Below are 21,738 nucleotides of genomic sequence, written 5' to 3'. Positions count from 1 at the left end.
GGATTAAAAATACATAGGTGTACACATAAAAATTCAGTAAAATCTGCTTAGCCAAACAATGAATAAAAACATAAGAATCATGGATTGTGTACACCCAGATTATTTGTCTAAATGCATCTGATTTTTAATACTGTTTATATAATAACAGTAAAGCACTAGGAAAATGGTATCCAATGTATTTAAAGAAAATCTTGATCCTGAGACGTGATACACAGAAGTAAGTGCTTACCATGAAACAGATAAATGCTGTTTATTTTTTTGCAGATATCCTATCAACCAGATTCAAGAGCAGTATCAGAGCAACAGAAATTCAGTAAATATATACATGTACTGGGTCTGGCTGAGGAGTTAATTTTTGCCATGGCAGCTGTATGGTGCTATGGTTTAGATTTGTGAGCAAAACAATACACTTAACAAGCTAATGTTTCATCTGTTGCTGAACAGTGTTTGAACAGCATCAAGGCATTTTCTCGTTCTAACTCTGCCTCCCCAGTGAATGTATTTGGGGTGTACACAAGGTGGTTGAGAAGGGACACAAGCAGGCAGACAACACAAACTAAACCAATAATATTCCATACCATATAACATCCTGCTCAGCAGTAAGAGGGCAGCTGGGAAGTTAGGGAGGTTAGTTATCTTTTATATGGGAACTGGTTGGGCACTGCTCTACCCAAGAGAGGTGGTGAGTGATTGCCTTTGCATCACTTCTTTCTTTCTGCTTCCACTTTTCCTTTATTAACTGTTTTGATTTCAATCCACGTGTTTTCTTATTTTTACTCCTCCTTTCCTCTTTCCTCATCCCAGTGGGTTGGGGGAGAAGTAAACGAACAGTGAGTGGATTGTGTGTTGTTTAGCTGCCTACCAAAGTTAACCTACAACAATTTGGAAGAACAAAAAGCTAGAATGGAGACACTTTGAATAAACAGATACTATCTTCATATAAAAGAGGGATTTTTTTTTCTCTGATAATAGAAAATAAAAAATCAATTCTTTTTCCACATGATACGAGCCAACCAAATTTAAAGAACAAAAATTAAACTTTTAAAAGTTGGAAGAAAATTAAATGGAATGCATAGTTTTTTATATATTTTCCAAAATGTCCTGTTATAACTGCTTTCCGTTAAAAATTAAGTGGTGACAACAGGCCCTAATGCTAAGGGTCAATACTGTTTCATAAATTACAGAAAATTAATTCTCTTCAATATCCAACAGTTCTCCCTGAGAGCTGCTATAAAATCAAAATACTTACACTCAACTTAACGCAGACTTCACTGAGTTAAGTAACATCCAAAAGGTCAAACTGCATCCAAGATAAAGATTGGGCTAAAATTATATGTCAGTATATGGACTAGTTAAGTAGGCATAAAAATCTCATTATTGCTAATGAAGATCATTGAAATCAAGACTGCCTCATTTAATGACAGAGGTTGGCAGCACTACCTGAGATTCCCTACTCTATCCCATCTGCTTTAAAGTTGCTGCCACAACAGTTATGGGTATTCCATATGTCTCCCAGCCACGTATGGAACCCTCAGATATGCCAGGACATCCTCAAAACAGTAGGCACCTACATGTATGTCTGAACAACTGCTCTTAATGGCGCTAATAAATCAATTTGGGAAATCAACCACAAGGTGTCTATTTTAAGGTGAAATGGATTGCTCTCTACAAATGGATTGGCTGCATTTGCCAGGGACTTGATTCAGTTTCGCATATACACATTTAGGGCCATTTGAGATACCCAAGAACACCTGCGTGGCCTCCAGCTCTAACTATAGAAAGGTAAAGCCTCCAAGTGCTCTTCTGTTATGTCAGCCAGTCTAGCGCAGATATTGAATACACATCTCAAGTAACTCTTAAAAATGTACCTGTGGACAACTAAACCAGGGTTCCACGATGTGCATTATGTGCATGCACTATGACCACAAGCACAGAGACACCCACATTCAAGATGCATTAATTTAGAACTGAATTCTATTACGGACATACATTGTCCAGTTGGGAAGTGCAAATATGGCAAAATTGTGGAATTCTACAAGAGTTTTTTAAAGGCATCAGTAAGGGTATGGATAAAGGAGATTAAAATCATATTGGATTTCCAAAAATCTGGTAACACAATCCCTCTCCAAAGGCATTTAAGGAAACACATTAATCTCAACATGAGAGAAAAGGTCCACCCACAGGTAAATAATTGGGTAAAAGATAGAAAGCAGAGATGGGAGGAAATGGGTAGTTCCTGTGATTGAAAAAAATTGTCCAGTGTTGGACTGCTCCAAGTGTTTATGAGTTGAAAAAAGACACATTAGTAAAATTATAATGTTTATTGATGACAACTGTGTTATTCAAGGCATTAAACCAGTACACGTGAAGAACAGGAAAATGATCTTAGAAGAAATAGTGACTGACAATATCAGTGACAATATCATGAAGTGATACATATATGAAAAAGCAATCCTAATTTCACATAGACAAGTTGTGTTCTGAGTTAACGCCTGTGCAAGATTGATATCTTCGGTCTATGACAGGCAGTTTTAAAAAACACCAGCTTACTCTGATCAGTAGGAAGTAAATCAAATTTTAGGAGTCAGTAAGGAACAAAAAAAAAAAAAAGAATAAAAGATATAATATTGTTATATCATCATATAAATCTATGGTTGTCTGCATCTTACAAGCTGTGCAAAACTCTTCTGGTGCCACACAAAAATATTATGGCAAAACTGGGAAAGGCATACCAAAGAGTAACAAGGATGATCAAAGCTATGAATATGCTTATGTTTAAGATGAGATAAACTAAAACTCTTCCATCTAGATAACAGATGGCTAATACAGTATACAACAAAGAACAATACTATTGTGTGTCCTGAAAAGTAAGAATATGGAATCATTGCTCCGCATCTCTTCTAATGTAAGACATGAATGGTATGAAGTTAACAGATGTCAGGTGAAAAAAAAATAATAATAAAAGGAGGTGTCATGTATTAGGGTGACCAACCTACACTTTTTCAGGGGATATTTTGGATGTAAAGGGTGCGTTTGCTATCAAGAGGAGACTAGGTAAGGCTGTGGAAGAGAAATCCTGAGTGTTACTATACAGAGAGGAACCACATAAAGCTCTAAAACACTCTGGTTAAGGGCTAGAAGTCTGGGAATGCATCATATACACTGTCCTGATTTTGTATTTTTTCCCTACATAGTCACTTTATTCTATTGCCCCAGACAAAATACTGTGCTATATGGACCACCGCCCTGACCCTATAATGCCACTGCATGTTCTAAACTAGTTATATTAAATATAAGTTTCCAGACCAGACACCAACTACATTTTTTGGTAGTTTTTGTATTGGATATGATAAAATAGGATCTTACCCCTCCTTTTTGTTCATGTAGCTTTAAATATTTTAAGTTGTCTTCTGATATTTCCTCTACAGTCTGAGGTCTAACCACTAGGGTTTCCATGGCATCAGTAAGAAATGAAGAAACATCGTGTAGGTGAGCTATATAAAGAAAGGTGGAACATGAAGTTATTATGTAAAAAATACTTGTAGTAATAAATATCAGTCAGACAAATGTACTGTGATACAACACTATCATAATTTATGATATTGCACACAAGGTATTAATTTTAAAAATTGCTGACCCCAATATTACATGCTGCTTCAACAAAGATTGCATGTTTGTGCTTACACATAGATTTTTAAATTTAATCCACTACTTTCAGAGTATGATTTATAATGTAAGTATCAGTCTCTTCTGAGAATTAAACATTAAGACCCAGTGCATTTATTTGTACACTTTCAAAATATGCATGTCTTTTCATGGCAAAAAGAGAAAAACACGTGAAAATTGTTTTTGATTTGGGAGTTTTGGTTTGTTTTAAAAGAAATTAACTAAATAAAGCACCTTGCATTAAACAGTGAAAAGATTCACAAACAAAAGCCTGACTGAGCTATAACATTGCATTTTCCTAACAGCAAAGGCACAGCACCTAGCAAGGAAATGCACAATTGCAGGAAATAATGCATCTTCCAGGAAACAATTCAACTTCTAGGCTACGGAACTAATTCACTCTCTGCATGACCCCTGTTCTAAGTTTCCTGTGCTGACTGGTACATTGAAAGCATAAAACACTGGTATTGCTCATCATCTGTACCCAGACCACAAAAAAATGGGGAAATATTTTGCACTCTTTGATACTCTGCATTTTGATAATCTAACTGACAAGTAATTTTACAGAATAAGCCTAGGTTATTTAAGACTCCTGGTGAGGTATTTAAATTTTTAAAAGAAAAAACAAATGTTATTTTTGAATGCAACATTTTGCGGTGCTTACTTCAATTAAATTCAAACAACTAAGAAATTATTCTCCACATAAAAGAAACAATCAAAAGAATATCCATATGTATCCTGTTTATTCTGTTAACATCTGGAACAGATGCTGTCAAAACAAGCGAATGGAATAGATGCATATGGATACCAAAGGGTCTGAGATTAGGCATGTAGTGAAAAATTATTGAGAGATTATTTTTATTCCACTGTGATTTCTGCAATTCACTATGTTCAAGAATAAAATATTTCTAAAATAAGAAGTATTTAATAAATACAGTAACACTAATGCCCACATCAGAAATTAAAAACAACTACTATTCATCGAAGTTATTTACCTTGTATAGATTTTCTCAAAGAAATGACAAGAACATCGTAGAACTTCTGGATAAAATCATCAATTGCAGTTTTCACAGGGTTGCAATTAACAGTTAAACAATCTATCTTGATGGTGCTTCAAGACAAAAGATTTAAAAAGTAGCAAATGTTCAGAAGTATATATATATATGTCTCAACAGCTCTAATATCAATGCATGTCTACAGCTTACCCTGATTTTACAGCCTAATGAGAAAAAAAATCCCACATAATTCTACAAGTAGAAGTTGCAGCTTATTGGACAAATAATTGTGTTACTCATAATACTGAAAGGCATATTAACCGTTAGGCATATACACCCAATTTTACAGAGACTAAGGTCTAATGCTTCAGTCTTCCAAATAGTTAGAAAATCACTTGATTTTATATAATTAATGTCACTAAATTCAAAAGGGCTATTTTTATACCGGAAAAGGAAAAGGAAAAGGAAAAGGAAAAGGAAAAGGAAAAGGAAAAGGAAAAGGAAAAGGAAAAGGAAAAAGCAGAAGACTAAAGGACACTATCAAAGTGTAAGTGTACCTTACTTTATACTTTCCTGAGTATCCTGCCTCAACACCAATTATTTTTTGTCTCATGCCACTGTGTAGCCATGTGTGCCTTCTGGCTATAAGATCCATCACCTGATTTCTCTTCTATTCACCCTGTCTATCCTCAAATGTGTGGAAATGTTTACTACTGTGAATATAATTTAGCCAGCAAGTTCCACCAGAACATCCACCTGCATGAAACATGACTACTTGCTCTGAACTTGCTTCCCTCCAGTATCGTTTGATAACACTAACCATGCAGCACACAGAATCCTGTGTGAATGCATGTAAGAATAAAAGCCTAAACTAGCCTACCTTACTTGCAGGATTTAATCAAGTGCTTAAATACATTAATTATGTAATGTATAAACATCTGCTAAGTCAGTTTCCAATGGCCACATATACTATAGGTACACATGACTTAGCTTAAAGAATTGTTAAAATATCCCTGTTTTGCAGTACCTCAGAACCAGCCCTGAATTTAGAGGGAGGTTCCTGTCATACCAAAGGAAGTCATTAAAAGCTTTTTGAGAGGGCTCCATGGATAAAAGGGAGTAAGTGTCTAAAAATAAAACCAAAAAACAAAAATCTAAACCTTTAAAAAGTATGACTGAATTTAAAAAACATTTGAAATTCTGTTTGTATCTCTACATAAAAAGAGTATTTCTATTTTATTATTACCTTTATTATCTGATGGAATCTATTATTGAAACACAGGAACACAGTTGCACTATACCTTGGAAGCCGTTCTGCTTCTTTGCCTCTCACTTTTAATGCTTTGAAGTTTTTTTCCCAGTCTTGTTTGCTAGAAAGATGCGTCATCACCAGAGATTCCATATCTACTTGCCCAATTACAATCCATTCCTTTTCAACATTGTTTTATATTTCATGGAAAAGAAATAATTAGTAGATTAAAAAACTCTGTTTCTCAATAATATTAAAATATTTTAATAATGTTTTCAAGCTGCATTTTCTTTAACCATTATGCTCCTTCAATTACCTACAGATTCACTTAATACAAAATCCAGGAGGTACAGAATGGTTTGATGTATCCACTCATTTAAGGAAGACCAAAACATATTTTTAGCAAGGGTAATAAGACTGCTGTAATACAGAGATTTCAATAGGAACTGTATGCATGCTTCAAGCTAGGCATGTGCTTGAGTAGTTGGCTTAATATGGATAGAATTAATAAACTTTTGCTTACATACCATGCAGAAAAGGACAATAATGCACAGGTTTCATTGCTCAGTTACTTCTACAATGTCTGAAGCCTAACAAGATAAAAATCTACAGGAAAAAGTATGGGTCCAATACTGAAAATACCTTGAATTGATTAGAAACTTCTGCCAGCTTTCTGAACAAATCCTCTGCTTTACTAAAAGCAGTCAGAAATCCATTTGCATTTCTTTCAGTCATAACTGTGAAGATAGACTCTTCCTCTGTTTCACTTACTCCCCTAAACTGATTTGGAATGGAGATGAATCTCTTCATTTCTCTGTAATATCTAGCTCGTACTTCTTCAAAAGGAGGTCTGAACTGCAACCGGCCTTGCCTGAATAGTGGAACAAATAATACAAAAAATAAATACTTGAATACAATTTGAGCCAGAATATTTTATTTTTAGGAAAAAAAAATCTTACTTGAATATTAGATCTATATTTATTTCTGGTAAATTCTCATTAAGTGCTTCTAAGCCCATCTGATACTGATGCTCCAGAGCTTTGTAAAGCTGATGATTCCAGTGTTGTCTCCAAGCTTTCATATCACATGATTTGAAACCCTAAAATATAACATTTATTTTGTTATTTTATGTAATCTTTCTCCTCAAACTGTAATTAAGTGAAACTGAGATTGAAGATAGTGATCGTAGTAAAATGCAAAGCAATATTGTGTTTGACTATTAAGAAGATACAGAATGTATTTCAGATGAACATAGGAAAAAAAAAGAAAGGCCTTATCAAAGCAGTCTCTACTTCAGGATAGTACATAGTCTGTACATCAGGATAAGAACTTCACCAACTTTATTAGTCTATTACAAGATTCTTCACGATTACCCTAAAATAATGGAATTCTGCTAGAAATAAGATGCAAGGATGGCTGAATGAGAGATCTAAATATGTATCACACCTTTTACTTCCCTGTGATATATAAGCTACCTTCTAACCCTGTATTTCAGAAAAAAAAATCTTGTGTGTTTCCACAGATAAGTATTAACTAATAAGTCAATACAAGACTTTTATCTTAAATCAAAATTTCCTTGGAATGTGCTACATTGAACATTCTTATGGAATGTGCAAAGCAGTACCATACACTTAACTCTGTAAATGGTCACTGGTAAGCCACCCAAGCATTTTCAAAATGGCAATACAAGCCAAAAAAGAAATTGGAAACATCTTTCAATTTAACAGTTTCTCTTATTTATTTGGACAGTAATTTTCAGTCAGGGCTTTGGAGTCAGACTAAGGCTGCTAAGGAAGCCATACATTTAAGGTCTGTCCAGCAATTTGAGACTGCCCAATGGAACTCTTCCAACAGAAGTGTTTCAGAAACAAAGGAAACTTGAAATTGTCTCAATTAAATCTTAAGACAATTATAAATACAGGTTTTAAATAAAAGTGAAAAATTCTAACAAATTGACACCTGTATGACAACAAGGACAATGTTAGGAAGAAACCTACAAAAATAGTAACGTGCCATCATGTACAACGATAATTCAATCAGTTTCTTCTAGCTCCTTTCTTCCAATGATGTGTCTACAGTGTTATTACAAACCTGCTTATAATTCTTACATAGATAAATCCAGGCATTTATTCTCCCTATACTACTACATATTCTGTAGATAGAGCCCTGAAAACTTCGTCAGCTAATGCAGAATTTTAACAGCTTGATGGCAACAGTTAAGTATATTAGCAAGGTATAGACAGACAATAATAGCTTGTAATTTTGGATGGTGGAAGCAGGATACACCTGGTTCAGTTTTATCAGTTCTAGTCAAGGATTAAAAAAAAAGAAGTGATTTAACACAGGTTACTTCCATTTTTCATATACCATATAAAAATGCCATACCATATTCTGCAATACTGAAAACATTTTCAAACTGATTTAAGAGCAAATAAAGTATTAATTTCTTAAAAAATAATTTGGATTCAAGATAAAAAATCACAAATTACATTTCAATGCAAATTACTAAGCATTACTAACCAATAACTGAAGGAAAATACACATACAGATAAAAGTCCATTTACTTATATTATCTGAGAAATGGAAAATTGTATTAAAAAAATACAGTGAAACTACTGCATTTATTTGACTAGCAAATACAATTAAAATGATTCAGATCTGTATTAGAAAGACCAAGGATACCACAACCACCTAGGATTACAGACCCATTACTGTTGAAGGCACCAGGAAAAATTAAATTGACTAATGATATATCAACATAAAGTAGGTGATACTAATATCATTCAGAGTTACTTTGATAATATGATAGTCTTAATCAAAAATTGGCAGTTAATAGATGAACAAGTAATCTTCATTATTTCAGTCAGAAATGCATTTTAATTCTAAATTTTATACATTTATCTTATTCCGCCTGGAGATAGCTGCACCCATATCTGCATTTCAGCACATGTTGATGGCTCAGATACAACTGTTATACATGACTTAAGGTTCTCCCATTTACTCACCTAAGCCCTGGTACCTGACTAAGTGTTTTTCTTCTCCCATTACTAGCATGACACCAAAAAATATTATCCTGAGTAATGAGCTATTAACTCATTAATAAAAATTAATTAAATCATAGTATGTTTGAGTTTTAAATCTTGATAAGTATTGAAAAATCAGATGTTTGCTGCTTGGAATATGACAATGAAACCCTGCCTGTGACTCGAGGCTTGCAAAACCAGTTCTGAGTTCCTGGAGTCCATCTTTCCAACGCTGCTGCTGCCGGAGTAGATCAATATTCATAAGAGAGATAACCTGTTAAAAGAATTTTAAAGGATAATAAATATGCTCATAACCACATAAATGGAAAAAAAAGAGTAAAGTAAGTCTAAAAAACACAATTGTAATTTCACCTGGAAAACATACCTTTTCAATGAAGTTTGTGTGCCACTTTCTCAGTTTCCTGTTTTCAGTGGAAAGTCGCTCAGCAGCAGCTTGGAGTTTTTGGATATAAGCTTCCAGTTCCCTGGGATTATCCCATGTTATTTGAGCTTTTCCTCCAGGACCAGACTTTGAATGCTTGAAAAACACATTTATCAGTAAAAATAATATTTCCGCTGTAAAATTCTACTGACTCAAAAGCAAAAATTACAGCTTTGGGGCGCAACTTTTCATTTGTTTTTTTAATCAATATTATTTTTTTGTTGGTTGGTTGTTTTTTTTTTGTTTGTTTTCTGTTTTTTTTCTAAAAGGTATTTTGCAGTTTACAGTAGAAAATAGTAACACAAAAGCATTTAAAATTCCACAGCTGGACCCATTCCTAAAAAATACAGCACAGAAATCATGCCAGGCAGAAGACTATATTGCAGCTCAGAACACTTCTGCACGATCACCAGCTTATGGTCTACACACTAAAAAAATATTGTGAATATTGTGGCACAATCAGCAGCCCAACCAAGGAAAAAGTTTGGAAAACTTTTCCAGAATGTTTTTGAACCTACAGTTTGGTCTACACCATTTTGTATGAAATAACCCCAACCCCAAACTTCTGTTCTACCTTCAGAAACAAATATATTGTGTTTTGCAAAACGGTTCTCAGGAGCATGCTTCCAACAGTTTTTGCAATGCTTTCTCTGGAGGCATTTTCTTGCCCAATACAGTTTGTGGGAATGTTATAATTCTCCAGCCATTTTCACATCACAGAGTGTTGAAAGAGGTTAGAGTGCTTGAAACTGAAATTCATGGTTTCAAAAAGAAAGGCCTGCTGATTTCAACAAATGCTAATGAAATGGATGGTGTTGCTTGTATTGGAATACTGTACTTAAAAAGTCCAGTAAAAACACAGAAAAAGCATCACAGAATACGCAGATACCACTGAAATTCCAAATACAAGGAGGGGAATTCTTTCACCTTAATTATCTGTTCAAATGCTAGGGCAGACTGTAACATCATTGGCTTCTGACTCTCAATCATTTGTTGATCAATAGAATTATAAAAATGTGCCACCTGTAAAAATGAACAAATTAAACTTGTAAATAATGTAATCGGTTCTTGTATATCAGTACATTTAACATTCACAGAGTATTTCTGAACATAATGTGAAATTAATGCAACTAAGAATTTAGAATTAACCATAATAGTAAAATGTTTACCAAAATAAAGTACATACTCAGTGGTAATGTCATCATATCTTCTTCTAGTGATGAATTCTAATAGCTAAAAAACCCTACTACTTACATGTCTGCAATTATACCTCACCTTAAGTGCAATGGCTTCAGTCTCTAGTTTATTGCAAGTGGAACAATATCACTGTTTTATGCAAACGTAGGCATCTAGTACCATTTCAGATGCCTTCAAGTATCCATGACATCCTTCATGGACACAATAAAAGACCTAAAACCAACTTATTTCCTTATAAATTGACAGCTGGACTAACAGGGATATCCTACAACTTGCTTCAGCTGCTGACGCATAGACTGCTAATACCTTTTAAAATGCCTAAGGTTTCCAATTGAACACCTGTCAACGATCCAGATGCATGGGTATCTTGTAGGTGCTGTGCCACCTCTGCCCTAGCTGTGCAAACATCTCAGATATCAATGGCATTTTATTTAAAAATAAAACACAGTATCAATGAATTGCCTGTTACTACATTAAATATTATACCTGTTTGAGGATGACCGCCTGCTTACAGAACTTCTGTGCAGTGTTTGCAGCTTGCTGTATTTTAGCTGGTATAGCAAAACCAAGTGCCGACAGCTGACGTACTTCTCTTAGGAGAGTCACCAAACGGTCTGAATAGAGTATGTTTAATGTTCCAAAGACATGATCCAACTCCATTACTGGACTATTAGCTTGGATGCTAAATCAAAATCAAATTAAGCATATTCATGAACACAATTTGATATTGGTCCTTTCTTAGGTGCACTGTATAAAATTCTAATAAACAATTCTAACAAAAAACATCAAATTATCATTAGATTTTACTCCAATTATTTTTTCTACTACAGTAATGCTTCTACCATCATCCTCCTAGGATTCCTTCATAAACACTTCAGCTTTACTCATTTTTTTCAGTTTTTTTCTTACCTTTTTCTAGTTCACATATCTATTGCATCCCCCTTTACAGTGAGCTACCTCTTTTCTCTTCCTTTTAATTAATCTCTTTGCAGAAAGCAAAAAAATATTTTTAAAAAAATTCTCACAAAAACAAATTTTTATGGTACTATAATGTCATATGGTACAATAATGTTTATATGGTACAATAATGTCATTTCTATGTACTGCAGTTCTGAATCTGCTAATTTGTTACATGATTTTTTTTTTTCATGAAATAAAATTTGGCACAGGAGTAGCAACACTTGTGTCCAGTGGAACTATGGACAAACACTCACTTTATTCAAAAGAAGTTTCACAGAATCAGAGAATCATTGGTTTTTCCTAATATCCAACCAAAACCTTCCCTGGAGAACACTTTGCAACACTTGGATGCAGACAGAAACTATGTGCCCAATTAAAAAGCAAACAAACAAACAAACAAACAAAAACCAGTAAATTAAAAAAAAATAACTATATTTGAATTTCATTATTTTGGTTGATTACAACTTATGAGATTTAAACTGGTTTTCCTACCCTTCTTTCATCTGCTCAATTTAGACCACAGTATTTCTTGTGAATAGCAATTTATTTGTAACTCTACTTGTGTGATCTGTATATCAACAGTTATATTCCTGTCTCATCTGGTTTGTAGACATTATCACACTATGGATAACGTATAGTGACAACAAGCCAAACAAACATACTTCATTCCAGGTGTCAGTAGAAACTGCAAGATTAGCCATTAGCATTGTCCTGTGTGCTTCATCTTAACAACCAACCCTGGCAGAATGATGAAATGATCATGAACTGCTTCTCTTTATTTCTGCATTCATTCAGTAAAATCTGTACTTTAATCAGGTCCCGTCAAACTACCCTACAGTACAGATTTCAGCATTAGCATTATTCAAATGAAAATTTCAATGCTTACCAAAGTCCTGACTTGGGATTTGATAATTCTGACTGGATATTCCTAGACCAGTCATCAAACTGTTCTTGTTCATATACTTTTAACTGTTCCAGAAAAGAATCTGCACTTTGATGAAAACTTTGAAATCCAGACAAGTCAGAGAGGAGAGCTTCTGCAAGCTTGATGGCATCATCCACCTTGAATACAATCACAAAGAAAGGAAGCTTAAATGCTATTAAATTAGAAAAGAAGAATCACCACGATATAAATCAGTCCTATAACACATCCTAGTGGGATTCAAAAACAGATTAGAAAAAACAAGTGAATACCGAATTGTGTCCTATGTATTAAAATTCCCATTACAGTAAATTGAAATAGTTGGCTTGAGTACGATGTCCACCGCAAGTGTCTACCACTTGTGGTAGACAGATATCCTGGGGTATCCTGGATATCCTGGGGTATCCCACGTGGTCTTTTGTTCATTTTCCATACAGTTTCAGGTCTCCTATCAAATGACAACACATCGTGTGCTGTATCCTTAAGGTTCGTGCCAATGCTCAAGGGCATTTCAAATAGGATTTCACACCTCCGTGTGGACAAATGAATCAAGACCCTAGTCGATTGAATCAGTGAAGGCATGAGAGGAATTCAAAAATTCAGCTCAGCTTAAGGTAGACACACAACTCACACACATCAGCTGAGTTGCCCTCTGAGATGCTTTAGCAGACCAAGCAGAAGAAATCTTTTCCCGCTGGAGGACGCGCGCACACACACACACAGGCACAAAAAAAAGATATTTAAGACCTCCACTTCTGCCATACTCAGCTGAAATGGGCCCTTGAGTTTCTGCAAATCATAGGTGATCCAAAAAAAATGTACTAATTGTTATTTGGGAATGGATAACAGCTATTCTCATTCAAATACGTAGTTTTTGTCAATGGCTCTTAAGTTTACAGGAAACATTTTGCTTTTAACCAACTCACACTTTTCCAAAACAAAGGTCCAGAGTTTCCAACTGAAGTTTTAATACAAATGGATTAAAATAACAGAAGCTAAAACAGAATCAAATATGTCTTAAACTCATTCTGTGGTAAGAGAACAGAGAATTGCTTGCCATTTACCTCTACTACACAGAAATAAACTGCAGTCCTTAATTTAGCAATGTAAATTCCCTGTCAGACACTGACTCAAAAAAGTATTACCAAGAAATCCATTTGGTTTCAATGGGACACTGCAGAGGCTAATAATAAATAAGAATTACAGTATCAGAATCTAGCTATATGTAAATCTTAAATAGAATTTTAAAACGCAAACTGGAGGATAAAATTTAAAAGTCATCTCCATTCAGAATTTTTTTCTGCTTTGTTTTGTTTTGCCAGAAAATAGCAAGTCATTAAAAAAGGTTTCATTTTATTATGAAAAGACCGTTTATTATGAAAAGACTGTTTATTGTGTCAGTTAATAAAATTCAACATAGCATATGGCACCACAGATAGGGAATCCCGATTCTATAACTCTTGGAAGTCCATGATTTTTTTTAATGTTATTTTTCTCCACAGTCTCTTACAGCTTTTGTCTCCACAATCTCTTATGTATGATTTATGTTCGTATAATAACACTATATATAACTAGTAATGAATTCTGTTTGTAATGGAATCTGTTACCTTCAGCTCCAGCTGCCGCACCCATACAATATTATTGACAACTTCAGAAAGGTTTTTGCCAGACAGCGGTCCAGAAACATCACCAGGAGCACCATGGCATCGAGTTTCAAAGTCTGTCTGATAGTCTAACACGAGAAAAAGATTCATGTTAGACCAGAAACCTAACAGAACAAGCTTAAATGTATTATTATAGTTATAAAAACATAGTATGTATAATGACATAATTCTAAAGTAAATAAACTGTTATATTATTTGCAAAAATACTAATGTGGTTGAACAGTTAGACAATTTTTACCTTTGACACAATCTTGAAGTCTTGCTAGCAATGTTTCCCTTTCTAAAAGTAATTCTTTGCTTATATTTGGATGCTTTATCAGTTCCTTGTGTTTCTGAAATGTCTGAAGAAGCTAGAATATGAAATTAAAACAATGAAAAAAATGAAACATATTCTGATACCATTCTTTATGGCTGTTCATAAATAGTCTTTGCCTGTAAGTATTTATCCCTTTACTCAAAACTGACTACTTAAGAACTCAGTAACTTTTTCCCATCGGGAAGTTTTCAGACTGTAAAAATGCCTGTACCTGTTGAGGGCTGTCTTGAATGTCTGCAATAAATTTCTTTAGTTTGCTTGCCACTTTTTTTTCTGCTGGTGCAATAATTCTTTCAAACTGAGAAACTGCTGCTTTCCATAATGGCTAGAAGACAATCAGCATATACATGTTACTTTAGGACTGCTCATCTAAATACTAAAAAGTCACACAGGGAGTATCAATAAATTAAAAATAAGCATTATACCTCCGTGTAAGGGTTATAGTGTACAGGATTTAGGCCAGCAAAGGGCTCAAACACCTGGGCAGCATGTAAAGCATTTTGTTCTCCAGATGGCAAAAAGAATGTAAGTTTTTCATGTAGTGTTCTAACAGTTAAGACCTATAAAAGAAAATATGATATGTCAACATGCTTTTACATAAAACTTACATTTAAAAGCAAAAAGCACAATCAGCACATGACACCCCTCTACTTTTTACAGAAAGTTTTTGAAAGCTTTTTTTTTTTTTTTGCAAGCATTTGAATTACAGAATGCTCACTCTAAAAAGGCTATAAAAAGTGTTTTTACTTTCCTTTTATGACTTTATTTTTATTTCCTTTTAAATAACGGTGCTTAATTCTGTTTAATGAAATAGTTAAAAATAAATAACAATAAATAGTAATTATTATTCAACAATAGTAATACGCAATAAATAAATAATGAATGTGGATAATACCTCATCAAGACGTTTGCCAAGTTTGACTAAAGATTCAGGGAAATACTTTTCATTTTTCCACTGATGCAGAGTATAACGCTGCCACAGTTGTCCAGTTAAGTACTCACAAGCTGATGCCCATTGCTCGCAAATCAAAATGCCAGCCTTCAGATTTTCTTTAACAATGTGAAAAGCATCCTCCCATAGGTTCAAAGCTGCTAATTTTCTCTGAACAAATCTGCCTAGACAGCTCCCTAGAATGCAAAAATGTATATGAAAACAGTATACAGTTTGTTCAAAATATTATTATTTAAACTCCACACCAAGTCCCAACAATATTTTTGAAAAACTATTATAAAATTATTATTTAAAACAACACAAATGTGTCAGCAACCGTTCACATTGTTTCAGCTTCAACAAATCTCTTAAACATCTCCAAGTTAGTCCAACTGGAGGTTGGCTTGGTGTCAGAAACCGATGGATTTTGAATCTGGAATCCATGCACAAGCATGATCTGTATCAGCAGTGATGGCAGCTGTCTGCCCCCAGCCATCCTGATACAAACAGCCGTCCTCCTCATGCACACAAATCTGACAGCAGCTGGAAAGCTCCACTGTCCTATGTCTGTCCCAGAACATGGGACTGCTGTCATGAGAATGAGGGAAGCAGTCTCTCTGTATGTCCTGCTCTTCTTCCATACAAACTAAATTCACTTTCAAATGGGTTTTTACGCAAATAACCATTCTCCTCTAGGAAAAAGACAAGAAACCAAACAGAAGTGAAACAAATCTAATCCACAGGTTCAAAATGTATCAAACTCCACCTTGGTGTTATCTATCGTCCTTCCAGGCATGCCTGAAGGCATCAACCCGAACTGGCTGAATTGCAGGACACCCCAGCACAAGCAGTATTAACGGATCATAATTACAACAAGCAAGTACTTTAATGCTGGAGGCTATCAACAAAGTCTTTAAGAGGAGAAAAGTGTCTGCTTCAGGATTCATTTTACTTTTTTTCAAATGTTCATTTAATAAAGACTGCATCCAGGTTTACCTATTACATCCAAGAGATTATGCATGCGTGGCTGTGGATAAGGATCATGTTCCGTTTGTCTCCACACACTGTCAACAGTATCCCTGGTAGTCTCCACTAAATCCACAACTTCAAACAAAGAGAGACTATCCAAGTTACAATAATCCTAGAAAAAATATTAATACAATCACTTTGCAACTCGTATTGTAGAAACAACTATACTTTATGGAAGCTAGCAATTGCTATGTATCCTTGTTTTATTGCTTAAAAGAATACAGAGGAATCCTCTCAAAAAATGTTAAATATTAACTTTATTCATGTGAGGAATGCATTGATATCTGTAGTGATATTCAAGCAAGTACTGTCCACATGCCTAAAATTTTGCACAACAGAGTCAGTTCTTATCCTCTGCATTTTCAATGTCCCTTTTAACAAATTCATGATTAGCAGGAACAAACTGTAGCATACATTTCCACAGCAGGTCTTAGGATTCAATGGTCAAATCTGTTCCCCATTAATTTATGGCACTCCCCCATATCATTGTCACTAGGAACTACTTACATGTCACTTAAAGTAAAATTTTGCTATAAAATAGCTATATATTCATGTATTTAAAAAAGCATGTACATATACTGATATTCATAAGGACATACAGTGATTTCATAAGGACAGTTTGTTTTTTTTTGTTTTTTTTTTTAAGTCTACAAATACGTCACTTATTACACAGAAGAAAACATACTTTTGCAATGTCCTCAAATAGGTCTTTAAAATGAGAAGCTCTCTCTTTACTATACAATTTCGTTCCATGCCGAGCACATTCTATCCAGAACTGAAATTCATCAGTTGGTGTGAGTATAGCTGCAAATAAGAACAGAAAATGTTGAAATATAAAACACATGAAAGGTAACAAAATATTTACAGGTGGAACATACTTTCTAAAGCAATTTTTTGCCTTCCGATTATGTGATTGCCCTTCGACTTCTGACTCAAACTAAACGTAGTATCAAGTTCATACTTGAAGAGACCAGAGACGATCATCACCAGGCCCAGTCTACTCAGCACAAGCTAAGCCTACTCTGCACAAGCTCTTGTATTTCATACTCTGCAGGCACTGGGATCACAAAGACTGGAAATTCAACTTATAAAACACTGATTTACTCCTAATTTAAAATTAATTGGTTATAGTAATATAATTTATAAGGTTGATTGTTATAAAAACATAACTGCCAAACAAACCTTGCACGTCATCTTCACTGAACTTTTCTCCCATGCAATTAGGATCTGATCTTCTGAGAACAGTGCTCAAACCAGTCTCAAGCTCACTTAGAAGCTTCTGGAGTTTCGGATCAAATGTTTTACTCCATGTCTCATCCTGCAATGAAGATTTCAAAAAATGTGACTCACATGACTGAACCATTACTATTTTCCTTCCATTAATCTAAATACACACACACACGTATTAGTGGCAGTTACCCACATGATGGGACACCATAATATTTTTCTTAAGGCCAAGGAAAAACATTTTCTGCTTTTTACTTCTCAAATCAGAATAACACAGTGTAATTTTTTTAATCACAAATTCATAAGTCAGTTGTTGGATTTATAAAAGGACTTTGAGTATATTCAGAATTCTTTAATAATTGTCTGTTACGAAGAATGAATTCTGAATCTAATTCTAGACAAGAATCTGCAAATTGCTATAATCAAATATTGAAAGTTGTGTTTTCCGAAAATTACTTTATTAATGTTGTAATGTGCAAGAAATTAAAAACATGCAACTGCTGAAATTCTGCTTGTAAAGATAATGAAATATAGACCTGATAATTGTTTTTGACAAAAAAAAGTCCACAAAAGAAACATGTTCTTTAATGGAAATGAAGCAAAACCTTAAGAACATTTTAAAATATCAGATCTATAAAAACTGCAGTTGTACAAACTAATCCAGAGGCCAGGTGTTCACCTATCTGACATTCTGTAGGAATCATACTTTGCGTGATACTGACATACGTGTTTTGGATAAAATATAAAACATCTAAAACAGAAAAAATACAAAGGCTCAGAATTACTGGTGGAAAGGGAGGTAAGGAGCCCATGTCTCCAATAACCACAGCACTGTGTATTCCATGTTTCTAGTCTGGCACACGCATATCCAGAACCCTCCTGTTATCCTCAGTGAGACGATATGATAAAGCGCCTTCTTTAACTCAGAAATTAGAAATATCTTGCATTATTTAAGCTCTTAAAGTACTTTATTTTTATAATATAAAATATTTTGTCAGAATAAGTAATACAGACAGTGGAACTCTAATTTTTCAATTTAAATCTATAGACCATTTAAATCAGTATATTGCTCACCTTCAGTAATACTGGTGCAAAAACTTGTCGAACAGCTTGATAAAGGGTGTTAATTGGTGAATCTAGCATAGATGACACAAGGATATTACTGTGAAGATTATCTTCGGTAATTACATCAGGTCGCAGCTTAAAGAATACCAACACATTATTCTTTGAATCGGTAGCTTCAATCTGTAATAATAAAATCAAAAAAAAAAAAATTCTTTTTCTATAAAACTGCGATTGACTGCGTATTACACTAAATTACCATTTACACAAACAATTTACATCAAGAAAAAAAATGATAAATTACCACATTATTCCATGTGTGTTCTGATAACATTCTGGTAGTACCTGATTTGCACAGAAAATCAAAACTTTTATTATACTCATTCTTGAGTTGACAGGAACCTGATTTGTAATTTACAACATCAAATATGTAATGCCTTTTTCATCACAAACCATCCACAAACACCAAAGTTACTTATTCTATTTTGAAAGCTTTGCTTACTGCTTTGTGAGGACAAAATAGAAACTCGTGTGCCTTGAGAAGAATAAATGTGAAGAATGTAAACTTTCTTATTGCATTTTTATACAGCATTACTTTGGAAATAACTTTCTCAGTATTCAATATTGACCTTGTAAGTCTGCAGATACAGAGCTCTACTGCAATTCATTGACTACTTACGGAAAGAGAAAGGCTTGCTCGTTCACCAGTAAAATCTCAAGATGTCAGAACTCTTGTTACTTTCACAGTCCTACTTGTGGACAAAATTCTAAGCGTTACCTTAAAATCAAGTGCTGAAATTATTTGGGGCAAAGAAGAATCCATGAAACAAAAGAACATTATTAAGGTGATAAAAAAAAAATTAGCAAATGATACAGTAGGTGAAATCCCAAATTCTGTGGAATTGTAAACACCTGTGAACTTTTTCTTTTTCTTTTAAAAGAAATGGAAAGCTAGCAAGAACAGTTTTCAGTTTGACCAGACAGTGCCAGGCTTACTTTCTTATCAGGTCCTTAAATGACTTTTAAGGTCCAACAGGTCCAACGCCATGACTTTTCCCCATACTCTACAAACATCATTTGAGTGGGACAACAGTTGAACACCGTGGCCCCTGTACACACTTGATGTACCTTCCACAGCTGCTGGCAGTGGCTTTGTACATTAGACAGTGGCTAAGTAGCACACTACAAGCTGTTATACGTACATGTCCCCTGCATGAACGTAGTGTGCACTTGACTTTAAAGTCTGAAGAGGTGCTGACGTCAGCCATATGTAAGCCACTGGTCCACAGAGCAGTTCACACGTCACCAACTCCTTACACCACCTGCCACTACACGAGGAAGTGTCACTGAGGCAGCAGCCGCCGTGCCCTTGCTCTCACAGCAGAATGACGGGACACAGAACTCGTCTGGCACCCAGCACAGGTCACTCTGCACGGTGAAGCTCAGGTGCCGCATTTTGGGCTGTGTGTGCTGTATGGGTACTGGCAATGTGGTCTTTCTTCCTGTCACCTGCCTGCAGGGTTGCCTGCAAACAAGCTGTGCATGAGGCTTCCCCTGGCACCTGTGAGACAACAAGCCATCCCACAGGCCACCATACGCAGCACCCTAAAACTATGTATCACCCTACAACTGTGCAGCACCCAACAACTGCACATCACCCTACAACCGCACAGCACCCTAAAACTACGCAACGCCTTACAAGTGAGCATTGCCCTACAACCGTGCATCACTCTACAACTGAGTATTACCCTAAAATTAAGCATCGCCCTAAAACCATGCTGTACCCTAAAACTGCTTGTCACCCCACAACTGCACATTGTCCTACAACTGTGCAGCGCCCTACACCTATGCAGCACTCTAAAACAGCTCATCACCTTAAAACTACGCATCACCCTACCACTGTGCATCACCCTACAACTACCCAGCACCCTAAAACTGTGCATCACCCTACTAGTGAGCATTGCACTACAATTGTGCAGCACCCTACCACTGTGCATCACTCCAACTGAGTATTACCGTAAAACTATGCACCACCCTAGAACTATGCAGCACCCTACAGCTGTGCATTGCCCTACAACTGTACAGCACCCTACAACAATGCAGCACTCTAAAACCACTCGTCACCTTGAAGCTGCACATTGTCCTACAACTGCACAGCACCCCAAAACTGAGCATTACCCTAAAACTACCCAGCACACTAAAACTGTGTATCACCCTATCAGTGAGCATTGCATTACAACTGTGCATCACCCTGCAACTAGTACCCTAAAACTACGCAGCACCCTAAAGTTAAGCAGCACCCTAAAACTGCTCGTCACCCTACAACTGTGCAGCACCCTAAAGCTATGCCACACCCTAAAGCTGCACATTGCCCTACAACTATGCATCACCCTAAAACTACCTAGCACCCTAAAACTGTGCATCACCCTACTAGTGAGCATTGCACTACAACTGCGCAGCACCCTACCACTGTGCATTACCCTATAACTGAGTATTACCCTAAAACTACACATAAGTATTACCCTGAACGTTATTACTACCCTAAACATATGCAGTATTACTCTAAAACTATGCAGCACCCTAAAACTGCTCGTCACCACACAACGGAGCATCGCCCTACAACCGAGCATTACCCTAAAACTCCGCCTCACCCTAAAACCACGCCGCACCCTACAACCGCTCCTCTCCCCACAGGTGCGCGGCACCACCCCACGTCTCAGAGCCCTCCGCGAGGCGCCGCGGGCGCCGCCGTTACCTTGGTGGCGGCGCTGAGGCGGCCGCCGGAGTGGCGCAGGGCCAGCAGCGCCTGGCTGCCGTCGTCGAGGAAGCCGGCCACCTCGGGGCGGCCGCGGAGGGCGGCGGCGGCGGCGGCGGGCTCGAGGCCGAAGTAGTTGGCGGCGGTGGCGGCGAGGAAGCGCTGCCGGGGGTCTCCCGGCGCCGCCATGTTGCAGGCCGCGGCCTGGCAGCGCTTCCCCGTTGCCAGGCCCCGTTGCTATGGTGACGGCAAATGGCGGCCCCGGGCGCCCCGATGCCCCGCCCACGGAGGGCGTGACCT

The 21,738-nt window shown here is 36.1% G+C and overlaps 1 protein-coding gene across 2 annotated transcripts in view; it reads right to left on the bottom strand.

Annotated features, from left to right (window-relative positions):
* The window catches only part of DYNC2H1 (dynein cytoplasmic 2 heavy chain 1), a 171,613-nt gene extending 149,978 nt beyond the window's left edge, over positions 1–21,635 (bottom strand). For both annotated transcript variants that reach the window (XM_082774619.1, XM_082774620.1), the window contains exons 1-20: positions 21,439–21,635; positions 18,696–18,866; positions 17,577–17,712; positions 17,080–17,198; positions 16,362–16,506; positions 15,330–15,562; positions 14,860–14,994; positions 14,646–14,759; positions 14,357–14,468; positions 14,062–14,186; positions 12,419–12,594; positions 11,059–11,254; positions 10,303–10,398; positions 9,319–9,471; positions 9,109–9,207; positions 6,870–7,009; positions 6,553–6,781; positions 5,963–6,090; positions 4,662–4,777; positions 3,367–3,494 (exon numbers count right to left, since the gene is read on the bottom strand). In XM_082774619.1, coding sequence (XP_082630745.1) covers positions 3,367–3,494; positions 4,662–4,777; positions 5,963–6,090; positions 6,553–6,781; positions 6,870–7,009; positions 9,109–9,207; positions 9,319–9,471; positions 10,303–10,398; positions 11,059–11,254; positions 12,419–12,594; positions 14,062–14,186; positions 14,357–14,468; positions 14,646–14,759; positions 14,860–14,994; positions 15,330–15,562; positions 16,362–16,506; positions 17,080–17,198; positions 17,577–17,712; positions 18,696–18,866; positions 21,439–21,627 — 2,940 coding nt within the window. In that variant the 5' untranslated portion in view covers positions 21,628–21,635. The remainder of the gene's footprint in view (positions 1–3,366; positions 3,495–4,661; positions 4,778–5,962; positions 6,091–6,552; positions 6,782–6,869; positions 7,010–9,108; positions 9,208–9,318; positions 9,472–10,302; positions 10,399–11,058; positions 11,255–12,418; positions 12,595–14,061; positions 14,187–14,356; positions 14,469–14,645; positions 14,760–14,859; positions 14,995–15,329; positions 15,563–16,361; positions 16,507–17,079; positions 17,199–17,576; positions 17,713–18,695; positions 18,867–21,438) is intronic.
* Positions 21,636–21,738: the final 103 nt, after the last annotated feature.

This window comes from Aythya marila, assembly GCF_965140915.1.
Source record: "Aythya marila genome assembly, chromosome: 1".
Lineage (NCBI taxonomy): Eukaryota > Metazoa > Chordata > Aves > Anseriformes > Anatidae > Aythya > Aythya marila.
The sequence above is the reverse complement of the archived record's forward strand: the minus strand, read 5'-3'. Positions and strand labels throughout refer to the sequence as shown.